At 52.8% G+C, this 15192-nt stretch overlaps 5 protein-coding genes across 5 annotated transcripts; 1 reads left to right on the top strand and 4 right to left on the bottom strand.

Moving 5' to 3' along the window:
• Positions 1–67: 67 nt before the first annotated feature.
• N7473_009102 (putative cytoskeleton assembly control protein Sla2) lies at positions 68–4036 on the bottom strand (the record flags this gene model as incomplete). The annotated part of the gene is made up of 12 exons (XM_057155041.1): positions 68–154; positions 282–1496; positions 1560–1709; positions 1767–2812; positions 2877–3061; positions 3113–3170; positions 3232–3312; positions 3405–3562; positions 3639–3714; positions 3804–3821; positions 3911–3957; positions 4029–4036. The coding sequence occupies 12 exons, from the start codon at positions 4034–4036 to the stop codon at positions 68–70; spliced, it is 3129 nt and encodes a 1042-aa protein (XP_057006171.1).
• An 858-nt stretch (positions 4037–4894) lies between these two features.
• Positions 4895–7790, bottom strand: N7473_009101 (SMP domain-containing protein; the record flags this gene model as incomplete). The annotated part of the gene is made up of 2 exons (XM_057155040.1): positions 4895–7244; positions 7321–7790. The coding sequence occupies 2 exons, from the start codon at positions 7788–7790 to the stop codon at positions 4895–4897; spliced, it is 2820 nt and encodes a 939-aa protein (XP_057006170.1).
• A 661-nt stretch (positions 7791–8451) lies between these two features.
• On the bottom strand, positions 8452–9869 carry N7473_009100 (trans-hexaprenyltranstransferase; the record flags this gene model as incomplete). The annotated part of the gene is made up of 2 exons (XM_057155039.1): positions 8452–8613; positions 8682–9869. The coding sequence occupies 2 exons, from the start codon at positions 9867–9869 to the stop codon at positions 8452–8454; spliced, it is 1350 nt and encodes a 449-aa protein (XP_057006169.1).
• An 829-nt stretch (positions 9870–10698) lies between these two features.
• Positions 10699–12808, bottom strand: N7473_009099 (proteasome regulatory particle lid subunit RPN3; the record flags this gene model as incomplete). Its single annotated transcript, XM_057155038.1, has 3 exons — positions 10699–10842; positions 10917–12205; positions 12310–12808. 3 exons carry the CDS (start codon positions 12806–12808, stop codon positions 10699–10701), a joined length of 1932 nt encoding a protein of 643 aa, XP_057006168.1.
• A 443-nt stretch (positions 12809–13251) lies between these two features.
• N7473_009098 (uncharacterized protein) lies at positions 13252–14784 on the top strand. The gene is made up of 3 exons (XM_057155037.1): positions 13252–13458; positions 13522–13887; positions 13938–14784. Exons 1-3 carry the CDS (start codon positions 13394–13396, stop codon positions 14245–14247), a joined length of 741 nt encoding a protein of 246 aa, XP_057006167.1. The 5' UTR covers positions 13252–13393; the 3' UTR covers positions 14248–14784.
• The last annotated feature ends 408 nt before the right edge of the window (positions 14785–15192 follow it).

The raw sequence follows: 15192 nt of genomic DNA, 5'->3' as shown, positions 1-15192 counted from the left end.
GGGAGAGGAAAAGCCCAAGCGCGGGAAACAAATGGCAAAGGAGCAGGGGGAATGGGACGAGACGCGATTATTCCTCCTGGTATGAGATCTTGCGCATCTCACCGAGACGTGTACGGGCACGGGCAAGGCTGTTTTCGAGTTGAAGGATTTCGACCTGCAAGAGAAACAATTGGTTAGCACATGTTGTAAACACAGGGTGTAAGGGCGATGGAAGGGTAGAGGAGATGAGGAAAGGCAGGAGACGAGAAGGACAAAACGAAAGACACAAGAAAGACACATACCTGCTGCTCCATCTCGCGAACCTTGAACTCGTGCGAGCTCAGCTTCGCGTAATCCTCCGCGTCGGTATCGCCGCTGTGCTTCTCCTTGATGATATCCTGCACCTGCCGGACCAAAGCGCGGCATGCGGCACCAACAGCCTTGCTGGCACCTTCCAGGCGATCCTGAGTCTTGCTCATGAAGGTAGCCTTGACACGGCTGGCAGCAACGAGCTGGGCGGTACTAGCGGCGACATCGTTGGAAGCGACAATGAGCTGTTCGGGAGAGTTGCGGCCCGAGATGACACCGTCAGCGGTCTCAATCAGGGTGTTGGTAGACGTGGCGACAGCCTTGGCCGCGGAGATCAGACCCTCAGTCCAGCGGTTGTTTTTCTTGTAGAAGGCAGTACGAGTCGAGCTGCCGCGGCCCTCACGAACAATCTCTTGCTGTGACTCCGTGGCGGCCTTGATGAGCTCGGCAATAGCGTTGGTCACGGCGATGGCAGCTGCCAGAATGGCATCGTTGATGCGCAGCTCATACGTGGAGTAGCCGTCACGGGGCTTGTTCTTGAGCTTGGCCAAGCGTTGAGCAGCGGCGTCGATGGCATCGGCAGCCTTGAGCAGTTCCTGATCGACCAGGTCGCCCAGATCGCCGTTGGTGGCGATCTTGCTGCTCTTGGGCTGGAAGGACTCGACCATCTTCGACAGGGCCTGCAGGTCTCGCTGGACCTCCAGATTGTTGTTGATGACCACATCAGTCTTCTGCAGCGGCTCCATACCCTCGAGACGGAAAGACTGGAGGCCCCGGAAGAAGCGCACGGTGGCCTGGGCGGACTTGCGAGCCGCGTTGAACAGCTGATCGGAGCCCTTGTCGTCATTGGCAAATCGAGACAGACCCTTGGTGTTGCTCAGGGTGTCAGCAATGGAGCCAGAGAAAACGGACACGGTGCGAATGATCTCGGCATGGGGACTGTTGGGACCATCGGCGATGAAGTTGTTGAAGGCAGTCGAGAACTCGGTGGCAGAGGCGGAAGCCTTCTCGATCTGTGACAGCACATAAGGTGGTGAGGCATTCTGGTTACCGGCTTGCATGGATGAATCGAGCTCATAAAGAGCATCATCCACACGCTGCACACCAGTCTGCAGCACAGAGTCGATGATATCGTTGATCTTGGCCACAGTGCCGTGAAGCACAGTGTCAATCTGGCTGTCCAGAGCATGGTCGACATCACCTTGGCTCTGCAGGAGGGCAATCACTGGTTAGTACCGCAAAGGCATTTTCATTCTCAGAATATTACTTACCAGCTTCAGCTCCTCGAGCTCCATCAGTGCCTGTTCCATGCCCGACTTGTACACCTCGATCTCCTCATCCTTCTCAAGGAGGGCTAGTTCGTGGTCCTCTGAACGCTCGTTGTTGCGGCCCGAGATGTCCTCAAGCGCACGAGTTTTGTTCTATACACTGGTTAGCACAAGAAAGCCCCCATACACAAGGACATGGCAGATGCTTACCCGAAGAGCCTCCTCCAAATCAGCCATCTCGCGGTTGTACTTGGACAACATAGAGGAGATCTCTGTGCCCTTTGACCGTTCAGCGTTCTCAGCGCGCTCCAAAGCCATACGAAGCTCCCGCTTGATCTTCTCCAGCTCATCCTTGTTCGTACCAGTGACACGGTCTTTGTCATGCAGAGCGCGGTCACGCTCCCGGATCATATCGGCCAGTTCCAGGTTCTTGGTCTTGAGCTCGCGCTCTAGCTTCTCCCGACGATCAATAGCCTCCTGCGCAGACGCAGCCTTGAGCTTCAGGCTCTTAGTGGTCTGCAGAAGATCCAGGTGCTCCTGTCGTAGCTGGGAGTATAGCTTGGCCAGGGCCTCGTACTTGGTTCGCCAAGTGTTCACCTGTTCCTGCAGAGCCCGAATCTGCTCGTCCTTGGAGGCACTCTGCAAGTTCATGTTAGAGTTCAGCTGGTTCATCTGCTCCTCCAGATCCTTGACACGTCGGTCGTACTGTTGCAGCATGAGCTGATCGCGCTCGTACTGAGCACGGGCATTCAGGTTCTCCTGCTCCAGTTCGGCGAGGCGGCCCTGCGTCTGTGTCGAGTACTGATCCCGGAGAAGCTGTTCTTGTGCAAGACGTTGCTGCTCGGCTTGGAGACGCTGCTGCTCCTCAAAGTCACGCTGAGCCTGCTGCTGAGCAAGCATCTGCTGTTGTTGCTGGTCGTTCCATTGCTGCTGCAGACGGGCTTGCTCCGCCTCGTATTCTTCTTGCTGGCGCCTGGCCTCGTTGGTCCAGAAGTCGCTAATGGGCTCTGGCTCGGCGGTCACCTTGGGTGGAGGCGAGGGTTGATGTTCAACTTCCTTTGTCGGACGCTTTGGTAGAGCTGGGCGATCCTCATCGTCGCCAAGAAGGCTTGGAGGGTCTTGTGGCAGCTTCGGGATAGTGATGAGGCTGGTCAAGTAGCGCAGGTTGGAGCATTCGTAGTAGAACCGAACGAGACGGTGGTGCTGGGCATCGTAACGGGCCCGGAGCGGCTCAAGGGCTTCGTCGTCGCCAGTTGCTACAAGTCAAATGTTAACAAGGCCTTCTTCGAACATTTCCAATCATGCATCGGGTGACCATACTTGTATGCATTGCGCGCAGCATGCTAGTAATAAACTTGTAGATACCATAGCTCTCCTGCACAAGAGGTACCAGCGCGGAGATTCGGCACTCATTGTTAGTACCCGATTGGAAATGCGAGAAGATCAGCTTCTGGAAACCATCAATCTGATCCTGCAGAGTCATAAGGTCGGTAATAGTCTCGTATCTATACCCTCGTCAGTTGTCAATCAACCCAGGAACCAGAATCCGCGCATACCCCTCATTCGGATCATTGATCGTCTTCAAGCTGATGTATTCCTCGTACTCGAACAAGCCTGTACTAGTCAGTCAACCTATGCTCCTCTTTCTACCTCCAATCGTCCAGTGCCAGCGTACCATTGAATTCGGGGTGATTGCGATGGAAGTTCAGCTTCGACTCGAGGAAGAAGACGTATTCGCGAATAAGGGGGGCGTATCCTATCCCAGCATTGTCAACATTCACGTCCACCGTCCACCCATCTCCTCCAGGCGCAGACCAGCTACGCCACTCCTCGAGGAACGCGCCATACCTCGCACTCCGTCTCCTCCGACACCTCTCATCAAGCTATCGATCCAATTGGAATGCTGCTGTGCCTCGCGCACGACGATGGGGTGGCCTTCTTGAAGAACCTTGTGGATCGTGATGAGCGCCTTGAACGTCTGGACCTCATCGGCAAGGACAGGCTGCCTACAACAAGAAAGCACACAAGTCAGCCACATACTCTAGCGCACATCTCATCCCATCCGCAACCCAGAACACATACACTTTCATGCCCGCCCAAAAGGCCGCCGACGACTTGTGGTCCCACGTATACACAATGCAGCTCCGCACATGCTTCCCTAAACCACCAACGGGTATCAGTCACCATCGAACTCGTTCGCAACGCCATCGCCGCGATATCCAATCAAAAACACAACGGTACACATACGTTTAGGCGCCGTTTCCTCTATCACAAGCCGAACAGTTAGCCTCAATCCAGAACTCTCTCCTGAACCCCTCAACCCGGCACACCCCGGGGAAAACCAGCCAACTCACCAATGCTAGTAGCCTTCCGGATATTAATGGCCAGATCGGCCTCGGTCCTGCGCGATTGGGGTTAATCCATCTTCATCTCGCGCGTGGCAGGAGGGGGGGGGAGGTTATCCCGCCTTACCGACTCATGGTGGCAGAGGGATGCGGAATGCGGACTCAGGGGAACCAGAATGGAATATATGTGGTGGCTCACGGGCAGATCCCGAGTCCGGACTGCGCAGGTAGGGGGTCCAAGATTGAAGGTTGCGCCGACCGGAGAGAGTAAGTGTAGGAGGAGGGAGTAGTAAGAATCCACTGCACGTGGAGAGCAATGACGTTGGGGGGAAAGCTGGCGCCTGTCAGTCTTGGCGAGGCCTAAGCCTCTCGGGTTCCATCCCTTCCGCTATACACTCCGCTCGTGGGCTACGACGCCGCGTAATACACTTCTGCTCGCAACAGGCAGCACAAATGTTACTGCGTGGATAGCAACTGTGTTGCTACAGAATTGAAGCCTCGTGATTAGGAGGGTGGAAATAAATTTAGCATTATAAGTCGATGGATACAATTCGATTCCATGAGTTTGAAACCCCGACAATTTTTCAAAATCATCTTTGCAGTCACGAGTTGAATGATAGACCACTGAAATAGTATCTATGCAATCGAGAAAGATCATCAGAGAGACATTTAGAAAGAGGTTTCAAATAAGAATGATCGAAAAATGTCTGCTTGGTCCATTTCTCTGGTTTCCACACTCCGACTTTTGAACTGCCACCGTACTACAACAACTAACTACAAGCCATCATTGCCTTCGCTTGAAAGGATATAATTTCCAACCGTGTTCCAAAGGACAGAATGTCCACCAAGACACTCAAAAGAGAAAGTCTAAGATAATATGTGACAGTGTATCCCATTCAATGCCAATTTCAAAATTCAAAAACCACATAGCCATACAAGTTGCGCCCCCAGACCAGGTATAATTCCATCTCTTGGTAAAACGACTCGCATCGATCACGAAGACTGCACTTGAACTGGCTCAATAGTCGGTAATGCCTTGCTACTTTCCGGAGTAGAAGACAACGAGTGATCCACGGGATCTTGTCCATCCTCGTCGTCCCATTTCTGCTCTACTTCAGAAGTATCCGCTTTGGAAGAGGTCTCGCTCTTCAGGATAGACGGCCCAGTCGAAGCCTCGTCCAGTTCCAGCTCACCAGTAGCTGGACTGTCTGGTGCGGAATCATACGGCGCTTGGACAACAAGCAAATCGCCGGCAGGATCATCGGTGCGGAGATGCTGGGGAATGGGTTTCCTGCGTGGTACTGGAGGAGGGACAGGCCGGGCACCATTTGTGCTGGATTTTCGGCGAGGTAGAGGGGGAGGAGGAACGGGTCGAGTTTCGTTCGTGTTGGACTTCTCGGGCAAAGGTGATGGCACTCCAACGGCTTTGCGTTTGGGCAGAGTTCCTGAATTCCGTTTCAGAGCGTACTTGTCTGGTCGTGGTAGAGGCGCTCCCGGTGGTGGATGAGGGTGTCCACGGCCAATGGGCTCGTTCAAGGCCCCCGTCGGAGTCCGAGATGGCTCGTCAGAAGTCATGTCGCCTTTGCCAAACACACTCCAACTCCATTTCTTCGCAGCGGCAGTTGCTGATCCGAGAGTCTTGTTTCCGAGTGACTTCTCGTCCGAGTTCATGTTCGAAGTAAGTGACTTGGTCAAAGTCTCGATGGTGCTACGCCGCCGGGGCTTGTCGGGACCAAGGGAGGTAGTAGAGCTTCCTCGAGAGTTTCGCGGTCCTGACAAGGAATTGTTGTCAAAACGGGCAGAGGATGGACTTTGGATGACATGGTCGCTGTGGAAGCTGAGACCATCGATAGAATCTGCAATAGAGGACCCACGACTGTGGATTGCATTCTCAGGCATCATGATGCCTCCACTCGGCGGAGAGTTGCTTGGTGTCCGGTTCGGAGAAGCAGGTGGAGAGCGCTTTGAGATTTCAATCATGGCGCTGGTGGCACTGTTCTTTTCGTCAACCTTAAGCTCCGTCACCACTTGGTTGGCATTGTCTGTTGTAACCACCGGGTCAGCGGCGTGGGAAAAAGTCTGGGATCGGATGGCACGGGGCAATGGCATGCTCTCGGATCTCTCGAAACTAGTGGCAGCGGCGGTTGATGCGTTTGGTAAGTCCGAGGCCGATGGCTTCAGGCCCTTGCGAGATTTGATTGTGGCGTTGGCAGGATTGGACTCATAGAGAGCAGACATGCTCATTGTTCGGTCATCCTTGGACTTGAGAGCTTCGAGTAAGGTTTCTCCACGAAGGCTCTTCGGCGTTGCTGGAGCCTCACCCGATTCATCAGGTATATCCAACGGGGTCTCGGGTTCAGGGGTCTCTCGCTGCCAGATGCCTCCGCGGAAAGCCTGGCCATGAGTATCCATGAACGGGACGTCGTCCCAGAACGGCAAAACGATGCTTTCGGCCACCACTTCTCTGATCTTACTCTCGATGGTGCGCAGAATGGGGCTGAAGGTTATCTGCTTGGAGCTCACAATGGGCTGAACGTCCATCTCAATCTTCGGCATGGTCTCAAAGGACATCCAGAATCGATTGCTAGGAGGAGGCTTGAACCGGACCAGCAGATGACCCTCCAGCTTCTTCAATACCACAGCCAGCACGATATCCACCTCTCTCGCTTTGAACCGTTGACCCAGATCAATGCGCACCGTGGCCGAAATCTCCACACGGAAATTCCCCGAGTATTGCACATCTGCCTCGATACAGCAATTACCGTCGACGGTCAGGTCCTTCAACCGGGGGTTCGTGATGAACGGAGCACCTTCGCCCATATCAATCCTCTGCAGGCCAACCTTGCTAATAAAGTTCGGCTTGTTGACGCGCGCAATCTTTTTGGCAATCTTGCTTCGCACAAACTCTTCCAGCTCAGGCGTTCGGTACAAGGCAAGGAACAGACGACCAAAGAAAGCATTGATCCATCTTGTCTGCAATTGCTCCTCGGAAGAATGCAGACGCTGAACCAGTGAGACAATGTTCTTCACGTCAAACCCTTGACGCTTTGGAGGCCTGTCCGCGGAATCCCAAAGCTTTGACTGGTTGCGAAGCATTGCAAGATAGAAATCCTCCTTCTCCGACAGGTTTTCTGAAAACAAAAAGAAAGGCGGCGTCGGGCCACCCAGGTCTCCGAGCGAATCCAGTCGCCGCGAGAGACAGATGGCATTCCGTTTAATCCATAGCTCGCCCTCTGGAATATCCCCTTCGCCGCTGTGAATAGTAACATCGTGATGAGCAAGGGAGATAACGTAGCGAACTTCGACTTGATTCACGTCATCGTAAAGCATCAAATGACCATGTCTTGAGGCAGCGCCAACCATCGTCAGTACTTCCACTCGATTATACTAAACAATCACAGATACCCAGGAATGCATACCGAAGGACAATATAAAACACATTCCGCGCGCGTTTGATATTCTTCCCATTCGACTTCGCCGGCTCAATACTAGGCGCTTGTTTCCTGTCGAACAAACTCCGGTACATAGCCTGATAAACACTGGGGCTTTCGGCGGCAACGACCTCCCCCGCCGGCGTCGTCCTCTCCGGAGGCTTCCCATTTACTCCACCAGGGACATATTCACGACAGACAGCAAAGTATCCCGTAGCGACTTCGGAATCATGAGAGCGATGGAACTTCTCGGCTAGCTGGTCAGTACCAGATTTCAAGCTATGCTCATCGTCTGTAGGCTGACGAAGCACATCGGTGACTGGTTCGTATGACTGATCGGGAGAAGGGGCGTTCGGAAGGGTCAAATAGGCGTAAAGGACAATCAGTGAAAGGACCAGCGGGATGAATGTGAGGCCCCCGAAGACGTATACAACGAGGAAGCTGCCGAGCGAACCCATCGGGAAGCAGGTCGATCGGGAATAATCGATCAATGCGGGAGGGCCAATAGCTCCATAATTCGAGGGATCCTGATGTCCCGATAAGAGAGAGCAAGATTGCAAGAGACAATGAGAGACCGGCTCCAATAGAAAAGCAAAAAAGAGCGCGTTGAAGGGGGCGCTAGAACAGATCGCGCGGGCTGAGGAGAGCAGTTAAGAAGTGGAGTTGCAGCTTCCCACGCACGCCGGGATGACGGAGGTGCTGGGGGTCTGGTGATCATTATTATTACAGTATGGTTTGTGTATTATATGTATTTAACAGGCAAATATATCTGTATTTAATGTAAATACAGTGTACTGAATGAACATGACGAAAGGGTACCCGCCCTGCCCCGCAGGATCCGACCAGCTGTCAGGAACGCCAGCCCTGCAGAACACTTGGAGACTCAAAGAGCTGCAGCCACTACCATACAAATTGCAAGAGTATGAGATCAATGATCAGAATAATTTGGAACTCCAAATATACCCAGCCGTTCCTATCTAGGTCTAAAGCTGCGCATCTAAAAAAAAAAATGTAGGTATACACGTGGTACTTTCAAGTCGAAAGTAACCAGAACAAAGGGGGTTTCAACAATCGGAAAAAGCAAAGATATGTTTACAATAGTACAAGAGATTTTCCTCGTTACTTCCGTCGCTTCATGGTCTTCTCGGCCATCTCGATCAGTCCAGCCTTAGCATCGCTGTCGGGGAAGTCACTGATGGCGGCCACGGCCTTGTCGGCATAGTCCTGGGCCAGAGCACGGGTTTGCTCAACGCCATTGCTGTAGTAGACAAGCTCACGAGCCTATGATGCAGTTAGTACAAGATGTTTTGAAGAAACACGAATCATGCAAACACGACGAGACTACTTACCCGTTGAACATCACCTTCTCTACAGAACTTACGGCCAACCATAGGACCCAACTCAGGGTTGCTCTTCCACGCAAACAATAGCGGAGCAGTAGCCAGGCCCAACTCCAAATCAGCACCAGCAGGCTTGCCCAGCTCGGCCTCGGTAAGAGTATAATCCAACATATCATCCACCAACTGGAATGCAAGGCCGAGATTGCGGCCATAGGCGTACGCAGCCTCAACGACCTCTGGGGCACTGCAACCCAGAACTGCGGCAGAGCGGCAAGACTTGCTAATCAGACTAGCAGTCTTCAAATAGGTCTTCTGTAGATAGTACTCCACAGTATTGTTGGTGTACTCAGGCTTGGCCTCGTCCTTGGCAGTGTTCTTCAGCTGCATGAACTCACCCTGCACCAAGTTGTTGATCACAGTTGCCATAAGCTCAATGACTTGCGGATCCAGCAATCGAGCCAGTGCCACGGACGCCCGGCCCAGAAGGAAATCACCAGCCAACACCGCCATCTTATTTCCAAACTCAATATTTGCCGAGGGGCTGCCGCGACGGGAATCCGCATTATCAATGACATCGTCGTGGAGGAGGGATGCAGTATGGATAAGTTCTGTGATCTCAGCTAACCGGCGTTGGTTCGGCAAGATGTTCTCGTCACCATCAAAGCTGGTTTGGGCCTCGGCGGACTTGGGCACGATAGGGTCTGTGTCTGGGTTTGTATCCTCGAGGATGGCGAGTGGACTGAGAGAGATATCGACGGGGTTTGTGTTGGGAGTCCTCGTGAGGTCTTTGCGAGGATCGAGAGCCGTCGCTTGGGACATGAGCAGAACGAGCAATGGCCGCATATGCTTTCCCTCGCTGCGAGTGTAATATTTGGCCACCCTGTCTAACGCTGGGTGACCCGATCCCAATAATTGGCGAATGTTACTACTCAAAAACTTCAATTCCTTGCCCACGATTCGCAATGGGTCGACCGAGACGCCTGGAGGTGCTTTCGGCAGGCCCTTGAAGATAGCCTGGGCCGCGGTGGCTGCGGCGCCGAACGGGGAGACATCTTGTCGGCGACTAGGGTGATATTTGCGAGATTGGATGAGGGCCTGGGTCAAACGGAGGTCATCGCGAAGGCATTGCGAGCACACGGAGGTTGAGGAAGTCCGCGTGATGGTCAGGCCGGCGGCCGAAAGGGTGCGAGCCCGCATGCTCAGGGCGGGAGGGATCTCGTATAAAAAGTCGAATCAATAGGCTCAAGAATAAAACATAAATATGACAGAGGATCTAAGAGATCTGAATGTAGGTGGAAATCGATTGAGGCAGGTATGAGGTCCGCAGGAAACAATCTTGCGGGCGGGAAGATTTCGAGCTCGGGACAGCACGGACCACGAGCCCCGACTTGCAGCTCCGAGACCCCAGCGATAACTTGATAAGGGACTGGCACTATCAAGGTAGAATCCTGGTCTCTTATGGCGCTAGTCGAGTCAGTATATACCTCCTCATCAGTTTCAAAACAGATAAGTCATTCAGATGGTCTGGACTCGTATGAAAGAAGTCCAAGTGCAAAAAGAGCAGTATATGCGAAGCAAGATTCACTCCTGATGATGTATGTCCTTCCCCAATTATGTACACACTGAACATCATAGAATCAGCAAGCAACTGGGCGGAGCGGATCGGATACTATGTATTCTCCGGAAATAACACCAAACATATTCCTATATTTCTATAAGGAACAATCACCCCATCCGGGTCTACCATAAATGCTCCGCAGAAGAACAACTCAGACAAAACACAAGGTCTTATGGAAATGAAAAAGAGAATAATTCCAGTATAAAAGACACGGAAAATATCGCGCCGGCCGTCTCGGTCCCGCACATTCCCCTCCCTCGTACACATCCACCAGAAATAAGAAGAGCGAGATCGCACACGATTAACACATAAGTAGAAGAAAGGCCACTACGAAGGTAGAGACCCATGCATGGGGCCAGCGCGACGAGGAAAGAAATGCTGTATCAATTACCAATGACCACACCTGCTTTAGATGGCATCGAAATCGCCGCCAGCATCCTCATCGTCCATGTCTCCTTCCTGGATCTCCTTGGCAAGCTCCCGCTCCCGCTCGCGAGCATCCTGAGCACTCTTCAGCTCCAGACGGTGCTGGTTCATCGGGAATCGCATAGCCTATGGGGAAGAAAAAGGGTCCGGATTAGCAATCATAAAGTGAGAGCAACACCTGGGTCAAAGACGGTACATACCTTGACACTCTCATCGTGGAGAGCCAGACAAGCGCGAATGCGCTCGTGGAACGCCTCGCCCGGTTCCCGGGTGGCATAGATGTCACCAACCTCCTTACTCTTCATGTAGCCATGCTCGTGATCCAACGTGGCCTCGATGACACCATCACGGATAGCCTTAGCCACAATGTACTCGGCCGACTCCTCGCTATCCAGACCCAGGCGGAGACAGATGTCCCGTAGGGAGATACGAGAGTAGGACAACGACATCATGCGGATACCAGTCTTGATCACGTTCTGGCGCAGGCGAAGGATCAGAGTGTAGGTACCATCCTTGCGGAAGGTCGAACTGTGGGTGTTGACAATGTTCAAGAAACCATCCAGGTCTCCAACGCTGACAGCCTGGGCGAGCAGGAAGTATGGGTGCATAGCCTTCTCCAGAGCCGGTTGGCGGAAGACTGCGCGGTCAGGAATATCGCCCATCAGCAGCTCAACCACCACAAGGAGCTTATGAGAGGCCTGGTAGAAACCACGAGCGACATTGCTGGTAGGAGACTTGCGGGTAGCACCAATCAGGTGGCTGTGAGCCTCGGTGTACTGCAGCTGAATGGCACGGATCCGACCAAGATAGTATAGGTAGCGGGCAATCTGGTTGTTGGATGCGGCAGCCGGGAAGCGGTTGTGTGAGATCAAGAGATCAGCCTGGGTGATGTGGGAGGTGGACAGGTAGTTGCGGAGAAGCAGAGTCATGACAGTGGCCTGAGTGTCAACATCCTTCCGCAGGACAGCAGTCCTCAGTGCAGCCAGCAATGGCTGTCGGATGGTAGTCACGGTAGCTGCAGGCGAGGGGGGAAGTGGAGCAATCTGCTCGAAGAAGAGAGAGTAATAAAAGTACACACGAGCTGCAAGAGAGTCCAATGTCCGGCGGTTAACAGTGCGTAGGCGCTCGATCAGCTCGGTCGAGAACTTGGCACCCTTCTGGATTTGTCGTTGATCAAACAGATAGATCTGCACCAAGATAGACAGGTATGTGTCAACCTCGGGCAGAACCTCCTTGGGTGCAGCCTTGGCCTTCTCCGAGTCCACCTCCATCGCAGGGGCGTTCTCAAAGGCACTCGGCTGGTTAATGGCACCGAGCAGGAATACAGCCGCCGGATCAGAAGCCTGGTATGTGTCCACAATCACCTCGGCGAGGACCTCGGGGGTGATGTATTTCCGCATCGACGATATCGACCGTAGGACGCGAAGGGTAAATCGGGGATCGAAGTGGGCGACGGCTCGCTCGAGCAGGGTGAAGTTGGTCTTGATGTCTGTAATCACGGCAAAAAAAAGTAGGGGATTCACAATTAGCAAGTGTATACTTGGAAAAAGTGTGCTCTCCCTTCATTGAGGAGCATGAACGGGTCGAACCAACCTTGGATAGCCTTGGTCGTTGGGTCAACCTCAGGCTCGGCCTTCTCCGCATCATCGTCCTCTGCACCCTCCATCGTCACGTCCTCCTCCTTGTCCTGACCGGGCTTGCCGGATGATCTGGAGCCCTTGGTCGGCGGCACTACAACAGTCATCTTCTCGTTACCATGCCGGTCCTTACTCGAGTTGAAGGAGGATGTAGGCGCACCTGCCGTATCCTCGCCCATCTCAACATCCTCGGAACCATTCACTCCATTCTCTGTCGACTTCGATCCGTTCACGTGGGACTGATCTTCTTCCCCCATTCCGTTATTCGATGCGCCCTTGGCGGCGCCTTTCTTTGCCGGGGCCGACTTGGCCTTGTTGGCGGCGGCACGGGTCGTGGGTGCGGCTTTGTCTTTAGCACTGGAGCTCTGGGAGTTCGAGCTTGCCTTTTCACCGTTAGCAGATGAAGAGGTATCGGACTTGTTGTTTGATCGTAGAGAACGCCTCTCAGCAGGCATCTTTCCCAAGCTGTTAAGAGCTCAGCTGAGCAAGCACCGAAGCTTCGAGAAGGTAGGGGGGACGAGTCGTATAGAGCACGAAACGACGATGAAAAGCAGAAGGGCAAGTTTCGACGGACCGAACTCCTAGGAACAGGGAAATGATGGGGGTAAAACAGGCAGGGCGGCTGATTGATGAAGTGGATGGGTGATGTGATGTCAAGAGACGAGGACGGGCGCAAGACACCAGAGGAGTGCTTAGTCAGGGGAAGCTTACAGCAGAGTGGAATGGCAACTGGCAACTTCTCCGACGGGGTCCTAGCGAACAGCAGTGTTGAAGAATATGGAATAGCAGCACTGCTTGAGCAAGTTAAGAATAGCTAGAAGTTGAACTACCGCAAAAGGAACAAGATACCGGGATTTGTTGAAAGCGTCATCAATCCAAGCGGTTTGTTGCCATCGTTGGCGCATCGTCTTTGTGCCTGAGGCAGAAACGGAGCTCCGTCAACAGAGCCAAAACAGCCCGCGGGACTACGGGACTACGGCGACTGGCGATTACAACAACAACAACAACAACATCATCATCATCATCATCATCACACCACCATGCCGCTACTTGACTCCCACTTAGAGCAGATTGCTCTTTCATCAAGGGCTATTTCTGAACTACCGTCCGTACTTGCTGCCCTTTGAATAGAACCCTGTCCGTTAGCTCACAGAACAATTTCACCCAGATTCCCTCCGCCCCGCATCTTCACGAACGCGCTACTAGGCTCGCACGACATCACCGCCTTGATTCGCGATACCGAGGTCCATGAAAGAGCACTGTTCCAAGTCGATCCTTCGACAAAGGCTCAAGGCGCACAGCGGCGTGCCACCCGGCGCGGGACGACATTCCCTGCAGAGCCCGAGACCGAATCTATGGCCAGTCGTATCTACTCCGCCCGGAACAACCGCAACCAGTCCGCCGTCGCTCGAGTCTTGGGCTCTGATATGATGGATGAAATCAAGCGGTCGGCAGGTACATCCACTCGGGGGCCACGAGGAGAAGTCAACATTGAAGTCTTGCTTCGCGGAGCAGAGATTCTATGCAATGTCTAGTAAGTCTGCTGTACAACATTCGAAAAACCCCGCCCTAACCGATTGATAGTCCCGTTGCGGGTGCACAGGAGAAAATTGCTAGCTTACGCTACCGCCATGAAATGATCGCCGAATCGATTGCGCAGTTAGAAGATCGTGTTGCTGCCAGTACCGCCGAGCTGGAGCAGATGCGCCGCTCTTATGGAGATAATGAGGATGACTATGCCCCTGCGCCAGTCTCACAGCCCAATACTCCGGATGTTACCGATGAGGACATTGAACGTGAATTGGCTGAAATCAGAGAACTCGAGCGGAGGAAACGCACGCTAGAGGCTCGAGTCACGGGAATGGACCGCGATCTTGGACGACTCATGGGCTGAAGTGGAGCTTAATTTTTCTCCATTGAAAAAATCTTTCCAGTCTCTGGTCCATCAGTCACTCCCCGAATACTAACATCTGGAGATGGAATGGGCAAAGTCGATTAGGGGCCATCCCAGAGGAGGATGTATGCCGATCAAATGATCTTGTCGTGTTTCGGAGTTCCCAGAGAAAGAATCACCAGCTTCTCCTCATAACACTCTTGCCACATGGGGGCTTGGCTGCACTCGCCCTTGTGTTCACCAGCTCGCTTCGATGATGGCCAGGGGAATGATCGACCCCCCCCCCCCCCAATACAGCGTCGGGCCTTCTTGAGAAACACGAGCCCCGTCCATTCCAGCTTAGTCTCCGTGAACTTGATTGTGGACTACTTTGTGCAAGTGTTTGGGGGCCTGGATGTTCTGCTATCCAGCAGCGTGCCAAATAAGATACCCTCTGTCGATGAGTTCGATGATGACCTCGAACAGCCTTTGTACTAGGCATACTGATTTGACTTTATGATATTCTTGATGAATGCAATGCAAACATTCTCTGCCAAGGTGTATTTTCTTGGTCTATTTACAAATACAAATCCCCTAGTAATCACACTCGGTTGATAATAAGTATTAAGCTGAACCAAGATGCAACAATGCTGCCCCGAGGAATAACCCTATAAGCTTGCATCTACATCATTTAGTGCACAGCCTACTATAATGCAGCGTTTTTACTTAGAAGTAGTAATTCTCATCATGATTGACTAGTTCATGCACTGTGGTGCTTCTTTCCGCCGGATTCTGGTACAGTCTTTGAGTACGGAAACATTTTGTATAGGGTTGGCGGCCCTACCTGGTGGAAAATCAAACAAATTCTTGCCATGTGTCCTACCAATTGGAGCTAATAGCAAGCAACTAATCATATTGTCTCATCTTCATGCGTAGTAATTCATGTTCCGTCACGGAACGTTCAGG

The sequence above is a fragment of the Penicillium subrubescens genome (genome assembly GCF_028828155.1).
Source record: "Penicillium subrubescens strain IBT 31985 chromosome Unknown utg000006l_segment0_segment0, whole genome shotgun sequence".
NCBI lineage: Eukaryota > Fungi > Ascomycota > Eurotiomycetes > Eurotiales > Aspergillaceae > Penicillium > Penicillium subrubescens.
This window is presented reverse-complemented; position numbering and strand designations above follow the sequence as displayed.